The sequence below is a fragment of the Triticum dicoccoides genome, chromosome 7B (genome assembly GCF_002162155.2).
Source record: "Triticum dicoccoides isolate Atlit2015 ecotype Zavitan chromosome 7B, WEW_v2.0, whole genome shotgun sequence".
NCBI classification, from domain to species: domain Eukaryota; kingdom Viridiplantae; phylum Streptophyta; class Magnoliopsida; order Poales; family Poaceae; genus Triticum; species Triticum dicoccoides.
In genome coordinates, this window is record NC_041393.1 from 767,039 (window position 1) to 776,054 (window position 9,016).

Genomic DNA, 9,016 nt, shown 5'->3' on the forward strand with positions numbered 1-9,016 from the left:
AAATTACTAAACTCACAAATTAATCACTATATAAAGCATTGCAAGAGCTAATCTAGCAATGAGAGATGAAAGGACAAAGTTGCTAACCTTTGTGATCATTTGAATGGATGGGGGCCTTCAAATCTTGACAAATTTTGGGCAAAATGTGTGATGAGCTCGAGAGGAAGAGGGGAAGAACAGAGAGAGGAGAGGGGAAAGGGGAAGAACAGAGCGAGCTCGAGTGGACGAAGGGTTTATGCCAAGAACCGGTACTAAAGGGGCTGGAGGAGCCCCAGTCTGACAATATCCTGCCACCACTCTCATTAGTACCGGTTCGTGGCACGAACCGGTGCTAAAGGTTCGCCACGAACTGATACTAATGAAAGCGGCCCCGCTAGCCGTTGGAACCGGCACTAATGTATACATTAGTGCCGGCTTAAATACAAACCGGCACTAATGTGCTTCACGTTTAACCCTTTTTCTACTAGTGGAAGACAAGAAAAGAGAAGAGGCTACCAACCCCAACAAGTAGAAGGGGGCCATGCATCTCTCTGTTTTCAGCATACCTGCTGCTAGTTCCAAGTTTAGGACTAGATAGATATGTCGTCTACCATCTCGATCGATCGATTGGTACCAATCTCAAGACACGATCGATGTTGGATGCATGTGTGGGTAATTTTACTACTCCGCCGGGCGCCGGCCGGTCTTGCTCTCCTCTGTTGCATGGATCGGATGGACTAGCTAGTCTATTCTAGTAGATGAGACGAGTTGAAGGGTGGGTCCCTATACAAGCGTGCCAATCCGGATGGACGGAATCTCTTATCTCTCCATAGTCCATACATAGATAGATATAGATGTACAAGTACGTAGTATGTATTTGTACACCAATGTATGTATATACATTTGCTCTTGCTTGCACCACTTGCATAACTCTCTGGTCTTTGCTCTCCACGTGTACGTAGTACTACTGGATACTACGTAGGTATAAGTGGAGTATCTAGCCGAGAGAGAGAGATTGAGATGTAGACATGTAGTATAGGTCGCCCGCACAACAATGCAATGCAAAAGCAGCAGCTGGTACACTAGCTACGAATATACTCATCAACTTACTAAAGAAAACATAAAGATATTCTTGGACCGATGATGCTAGAAAGACGACTAGCAGAGTAGTTGCGTGCATGTGGGTGCTGCATACTACTACAGTATATCTATATATTAGTATCATATGGATGGATGGATGGATGTGGAATCCTCCCTCACGTAGTAGTATATCTTGTAGTATTATTTTATGCAGTTGGTACATGCATGCACATTCGTCTAATTATTCTCATCACCAAGTACTACACTAGTCCAGTCCTTGTTTGTTTGCTAGCTACTCCATCTCCAACTCCATGCACACCGGCCGGAATAGTAGTAGTAGTACATCTATCAGTCGATCGATCATCGTCACCGCCCCGTCATTCATTCATTTGGAATGTAGCCACCTACCTTTGAATTTCTTCGGGGATCCCTTCCATATGCTTCTGCTTCTGTTCTGAGTAGCACTATAAGTTGGACGGACCTCCTGCCTCCACACCCCAAGCTAGCCTTGCTCATCTCATTCCCTCCCTTGTGCCTCTAGCAACTCAATTCCATTTACATTTGCATTTGCATGCCTACACACATCTTGCATTCACTACTACCTCAACACTTACCACTCCACCCTAGCTAAGCTAGCTTCACCTCCAACACAAAATCATCAATTGCATCACCATGGGCGAGCAAGTAGCCACCAAGGTACGTAATTAACTAACTACACAACCCCTAATCTTTCCATCATATACTGTATTTGTTACTTGCTCCCTGCTGTGAACAATTTGCTCAACGTACTAAGTCCATCTCCAAATTTATCCTCCCCTGGTGCAGGAGGAGGCCAACAACAAGGAAGCATCGCCTGCACCCGACGCCGCACCCCAAGCTGCGCCTGCACCGGCACCGGCAGAGGAGAAGAAGGATGAAGCAGCACCACCACCAGCCGACCAAGACCCAAACAAGGAGGAACCACCAGCTGACCCACCGTCCCCTCCGCCGCCGGTGCCTGTGATCCTCGGCGTGGAGGTGCACTGCACGGGCTGCGCCAAGCGGATCAGGCGCTCCCTGCTCCGCTGCAAGGGCGTCGAGACCGTCCACGTCGACATGCCCGCCAACCAGGTCACCATCAAGGGCGCCGTCGACCCGCAGGCCCTCTGCGACCGCCTCCGCGCCAAGACCAAGCGCGACGCCACCCTCATCTCGCCTTTACCGCCGCCCCCTCCCCCCGAGGGCGAGGAGCCTGCGCCGCCCCCTCCCCCGCCGGCGCCGCTCGTCAGCGAGGCCCGCACCGTGGAGCTGCTCGTCAACATGCACTGCGAGGCCTGCTCGCAGCAGCTGCAGACCAAGATGATGAGGATGAAGGGGGTGGTGAGTGCCCAGACGGATCTCGCCGCCGGCAGGCTCACCCTCAGTACCACCGTGCAGGATGACAAGATTGTAGAGTACATCCACCGACGGACTGGGAAGATCGCCTCCGTCGTGCCGCCGCCGTCTCTGGAGCCGCCCAAGGAGGAGGAGCCACCCGCTGCTGCTGCGGAGCCCAGCAAGGAGGAAGCACCAGCCGACGCCGACGGCAAGAAAGAAGAGGCCGGCGAGAACAAGCCGGCTGAAGACGGCAAAGCTGCTGCAGAGGCCGGAGAGGAGAAGAAGGAAGGTGGTGGTGGTGCCGGCGAGGAGGACCAGAAGCCGGGGAAGCAAGAAGGTGTGGCGGTGGACGGCTTCCCGCCGGAGGAGATGATGAAGCGGATGGTTTACTGGCCCTACGGCGGCGCACCAGGCGGCGGCATCCACTACAAGATGCACCCGGCCGACGCCGAGGAGGCCATGATGGCCAGGAGGATGGCCATGCACGCCATGCCGCCGCCGCCGCACCACCACCACCACAACCCCTACGCCACGACCATGATGCACCAGCAGTGGGCGCCTCCACCGCCGCCGCCACCTCCGGGCATGCCGATGTACAACAGCTACAACTACGGCAGCAGCTACATGATGGAGCGGCCGCCGCAGATGTTCAGCGACGAGAACCCCAACGCATGCGTCATCTCCTAGTCCTAGCTATCTCGGATCACCACATGGGCCCATGGCACGGATATGAGCTCAGCATGTGAGCTTGGCCGGATTATTGGACCATCCTCCATATACATTTCTATACTCCGATTATATACTGCTGCGCAATTATAAGCAGTAGTTATTGTACTACTATTAGCTACGAAATTAAAGGACATTGGTCACGCTTGTAAGATCGATCTATGAGGATGTTAAGTATAGTATATACACCAATCCAAAAATCAATGGATCGCCCTACTTTTAGTTTGCGAACAATTCAATGTATATTTTCTTGATTATGTCTCAGTCCATGCTATATTCGTTTGATCTTGTATGGAGATTTGTGCAAAATTTTCTTCTAGTTTTTCCTTTTCCTCTTGTATACTATGACATTTGACTAAGACTTCGTTAAGTCACTGAGACATAGCCAGTAGCCACACCGAAAGAGTATATTGCAACATGATCTGGCGGTGGAAAGTTGGCAAATCCTTACTCTTCTAGCCATCCGACCTCATTCCTCCTATAAGTCCTACCCTCTCCGCCCTAATACCTCTCCTCTGCTCAACCCTGACCTGTAGCTCGGACCTCTCTCAAAAGTTGATAACTATCTAGAAAGATGCCAAATGGAGGATGAGAAGTGTGAGAATAACGATAGGCCCAATGTTGCAATACGCGGACGATACCCTGATTCTACTCTGAGTGGATGTTGCTCATGTGGCCAAACTATAAGCGGTGCTGGACTCCTTCATGGCGAACATTGGCCTCACCCTCAAGTTTGAAAAATGAATGGTTGTTCCTCAACATCTTGCCGGAGGCGGCTGTGCATTTGGCATCGGTCTTCGGGTGTCCGGTGACTAGATTTTCGCATCAATACCTTGGGCTCCCGCTCTTCCCCCTCAATCTCCGGATCGCTGACCTTAGCACCAGATAGGTAGGGTTGACAAATGGATCACTGGGTGTTCTCATCGGCTGGCAAGCGGGCTCTTGTCGACGTTGTTCTCATTGCCCTACCCACCTATGCTATGGGGTCGCTGTAGCTTGCTGAGAGCACGCACACCACCTTTGAGAAAAGGTGTCGTGCCTTCTTATGATAAAATGACCATGGTAACTGGTGAACAGTGCAAGATTGCGTGGACAGAGGTCCGCAAGCTCAGGATCACGGTGGCCTGGGCATGTGTGATCTGTGCCTGCAGAACGCATGCCTCCTGAAGAAGCTCCCCGTCCGCATTCATGCCCCACTCTCCATGACATGGCATGTATGATTCATGGACCAAGTGTATTCACGTGATCTTTGTGACTCTGACCTCATGGACAACGGTACATGTAAGGCACTTCTGGCACTTTTCTCGTGCTTACGTGACTGCACCGTCTGTGTTGTGTGTGATGGTAAGTGACGGCGTTTTGGCATGATCTACGGTGGGGTGAGAACATGTTGGACGCATGGTTCCTGACTCTATTCTCACACTTGGTCCGCCGCAATGCATGTATTGTGTGACATCACAGAAAACTATCAAGAGTCCCGATAGTGTGGTGCGCGCGATCGAAAGCACCAGAAGGAATCACACATGACCCGTTTATCTAGGTTCGGTCCCTCATCGTGGAGGTAGTAGCCTACTCTTGCTTGGATATGGTTGGTGTATAGGTTGCCTCGTATGAGGCCGTTACAATGGAGTTGATGTGTATGCTATCGAAACTAGGGTTGAGATTGGGTTTGTAAATTTCCTTGAGCTATACCTGACCTTGCCTTGTAAAGTGGAACGAGGCCTAGGGCTACACGACTTGCTAACCGAATTGGTCATACCAAACCAACTCATCATTATTGAAATTATGCCCTAGAGCCAATAATAAAAGGATTATTATTATATTTCCTTGTTCATGATAATTGTCTTTTATTCATGCTATAATTGTGTTATCAGGAAATCGTAATACATGTGTGAATACATAGACACCAACATGTCCCTAGTAAGTCTCTAGTTGACTAGCTCGTTGATCAACAGATAGTCATGGTTTCCTGACTATGGACATTGGATGTCATTGATAACGAGATCACATCATTAGGAGAATGATGTGATGGACAAGACCCAATCCTAAACATAGCACAAGATCGTATAGTTCGTTTGCTAGAGTTTTTCCAATGTCAAGTATCTTTTCCTTAGACCATGAGATCGTGTAACTCCCGGATACCGTAGGAATGCTTTGGGTGTACCAAACGTCACAACGTAACTGGGTGACTATAAAGGTATACTACGGGTATCTCCGAAAGTATCTGTTGGGTTGACACATATCAAGACTGGGATTTGTCACTCCGTATGACGGAGAGGTATCTCTGGGCCCACTCGGTAATGCATCATCATAATGAGCTCAAAGTGACCAAGTGTCTGGTCACGGGATCATGCATTACGGTACGAGTAAAGTGACTTGCCGGTAACGAGATTGAACGAGGTATTGGGATACCGACGATCGAATCTCGGGCAAGTAACATACCGATTGACAAAGGGAATTGTATACGGGGTTGCTTGAATCCTCGACATCGTGGTTCATCCAATGAGATCATCGAGGAGCATGTGGGAGCCAAAATGGGTATCCAGATCCCGCTGTTGGTTATTGACCGGAGAGCCATCTCGGTCATGTCTACATGTCTCCCGAACCCGTAGGGTCTACACCCTTAAGGTTCAGTGACGCTAGGGTTGTAGAGATATGAATATGCAGTAACCCGAAAGTTTTTCGGAGTCCCGGATGAGATCCCGGACGTCACGAGGAGTTCCGAAATGGTCCGGAGGTGAAAAATTATATATAGGAAGTGCAGTTTTGGCCATCGGGAGAGTTTCGGGGGTCACCGATATTGTACCCGGACTACCGGATGGGTCCCGGGGGTCCACCGGGTGGGACCACCCATCCCGGAGGGCCCCATGGGCTGAAGTGGGGAGGAGAACCAGCCCATAGTGGGCTGGTGCGCCCCCCTTGGCCCACCCCCTACGCCTAGGGTTGGAAACCCTAGGGTGGGGGGGCGCCTCACTTGCCTTGGGGGCCACTCCACCCTTGGCTGCCGCCCCCCCTAGGAGATCCCATCTCCTAGGGGCCGGCGCCCCCCCTTGGGGAGCCTATATAAAGGGAGGGAGGGAGGGGCAGCCGCACCCTTGACTCTTGGCGCCTCCCTCTCCCCTGCTACACCTCTCCCTCTCGTAGTAGAACGACGAAGCCCTGCTGCGGTGACCCCTGCATCCACCACCACGCCGTCGTGCTGCTGGATCTTCATCAACCTATCCTTCCCCCTTGCTGGATCAAGAAGGAGGAGACGTCACGCTGACCGTACGTGTGTTAAACACGGAGGTGCCGTCCGTTCGGCGCTAGGATCTCCGGTGATTTGGATCACGTCGAGTACGACTTCCTCATCCCCGTTCTTTGAACGCTTCCGCGCGTGATCTACAAAGGTATGTAGATGCAATCCGATCACTCGTTGCTAGATGAACTCATAGATGGATCTTGGTGAAACCGTAGGAAATTTTTTGTTTTCTGCAACGTTCCCCAACAATCATCCCATCCATTCTAGTTCTAGACAAGGTACAATTAAGCAGCCTATCAGTCACTTTGAACTAAAACCACGTCACTTATTTTGAGACGAAGGGAGTAGCTATCAAGAGAGGAGACCCACCCCACCGACTTCCAAGTGTAACTAGACACACTTACGTAGCTTAATTAATAATCCTCTCACTTTAGCATGGCAGGCACCAACTAAAATTCTATCTATAGAAGGAACGGGGAAATTTATTCACCTTTACATAATGCATGTCACCATCTATCTACACATACATAGGAGTATGTAAGTAGAGTAGATGGGCAAAGCATGGCTGCATCCGGGTGGGACGAGGCAGGGGGGATGGTCGGGTGGGGGCAACACTGCAGGGAGGCATGTGCAGAGACACCATCAGCTGCGGTCCGTGGATGGGCTGTCTAGAGGAAGATGGAGGGGAGAGGAAGAAGAAGAACAATGCCGGTCTTTGGATTGAAATCCAAAAAACGTCTGGAAAAATGTAGTGACCCTAGGAAGAAATTCAGACACATGCGGTTAATTAGTTAGATTGCGTTCAAACTAAAAGTTGAATCTTGGGAAAGTGTATGAAAACATTTCTTGCTTAATTCAGCTCCAAGTAATTTAACATCGCAATGTCGACAGAGAGGCAATTTTTGTGTCAACTCTGCCTTAATCCAGCTGCATCGATCTTTGTTTGTCGATCCTGCTTTTTTCGTTTCTTCATCCTTCAGAGTTAAGAGTAGTGTTAGGATCCATTTCATCATGACTCATCACCATCTAAAAGTCGACCAGCGTAGGTGGAGGGTGGAGCTTTTATTTTTTTGCGAAACAAGGTGGAGGGTGGAGCTTTTTGCATTGCATTGCATTGCTGTAGACGATATGCACTCGTTCACGTATAGTGTTATAGTGGGTCAAACCAAACCAACTCAGCCCATTCGATACATTCTAGAGAGAGAACAATGAACCCTTCACCATAACAGTTAATTAGCAGCTGGCTAGCTATCGTCCAAGCGGTAACTATACATTTATGCACACATATAAGTACATAGTTAGCTTAATCTCTCATCTTAACATGGCAGGCACAAACTGAAACTCTTATGTGATCTACCTACATGCAGCGAAATGGACAAATTAAAGCATGCATGCATGCACAGCTTTTTGCCATGCAATAGATCGGATCGGATCTTTCATTTTAATTAGCACTGCACCGCCTGGCTTTGTTTACTGTTGTGGCCTGCAGCTAACTTTTCGCCCGCTGATCCACAAAACCACAACAGGTTACTACGTACTAAACTTATGCATGAAATAAATTACTAATTGTACTACTCAGATGATGACCATGCTGGACCGACCGACAATATGCATTAGCTAGCTGCGTCCGATGAACTCAAAGTTGCATCCATGCATCCATCTTGGAAAAGATTACTTCAATGAACATCCCAATGTCCACTGAGAAGTGAGAAGCAACATATATAATTTTCTCTCGACTCTTCACTGCTGTTAATATATCTTTCTTAAAATTAATTAGTATTAGTACTAATAGCACTAGTAGTACGATCTATATACAATAATACTCGATTGATTACCGGAGCAAATGAGTCATCATCATATATATACTCCTACCTTGGAGATCTCTAAGTATGCGCGCCTAACTTGCAGGTCACGTCTGGTGCCTAGCTAGCTTACTTCCCATTTTGTTTATAGATCATTGGGTCATCAACCGATGTGGTGAGTTGACAGTCTCCGCAATTAATTACATTTCTCTATAAATATTGTTATTTTAAATCTCTCCTTGGAGAAATGACAAGTTTCCAGACAACGCTAAGAAGCATCCAAATGACAATCAAGGTGCACGTTAGTTAATTGGTCACACAACACAACGACTAGCTAGTGTCGAGTCGAGTCGACTGAGCTCTGAGCACTACTCACTCGCATATACTGATATGTACATGATGAATGTTGTACAAGTCGTTCAGTTGATTGATAGGAGTACCACATGTTTTTTTTTTTAGAAAAGAAGGGCTTCCCAGCCTCTGCATCAAGGATGATGCATACGGCCATCTTATTAACCAAGGGAGTACCACATGTGCATGCATATATCATACATAGTATGTGGTCCACTAGTCCAGTCCAAACCAAACTCACATTACTTACTGTTTCAGCCACTTAATAATAATAATCTGACAAGAAGAATGAAATACCACAATTATGTATGGGTCTTACAAAAAGGATGAGATTCTGAACCTGCTGCTGATTGGTTGGTTCAGTTGGAATAATTGCAGTTTGGTACCACATATATAATTAAGCATCCAAGATTAATTACTCCAGTTGTTGTCATGCATGAGATGAAATCCAAAAACGGCGCCTGATTAAGCTAGCAAGCAA

The 9,016-nt window shown here is 48.4% G+C and overlaps 1 protein-coding gene across 1 annotated transcript; it reads left to right on the forward strand.

Moving 5' to 3' along the window:
• The first annotated feature begins 1,326 nt into the window (after positions 1-1,326).
• LOC119340812 (heavy metal-associated isoprenylated plant protein 9-like) lies at positions 1,327-3,405 on the forward strand. The gene is made up of 2 exons (XM_037612718.1): positions 1,327-1,755; positions 1,885-3,405. Exons 1-2 carry the CDS (start codon positions 1,732-1,734, stop codon positions 3,100-3,102), a joined length of 1,242 nt encoding a protein of 413 aa, XP_037468615.1. The 5' UTR covers positions 1,327-1,731; the 3' UTR covers positions 3,103-3,405.
• Positions 3,406-9,016: the final 5,611 nt, after the last annotated feature.

Coding starts and splice junctions, on each gene's coding strand:
- LOC119340812 (XM_037612718.1), top strand. CDS start 1,732: ATGGGCGAGCAAGTAGCCACCAAG. Junction 1,756..1,884: donor GCGAGCAAGTAGCCACCAAG/GTACGTAATTAA, acceptor CCCCTGGTGCAG/GAGGAGGCCAACAACAAGGA.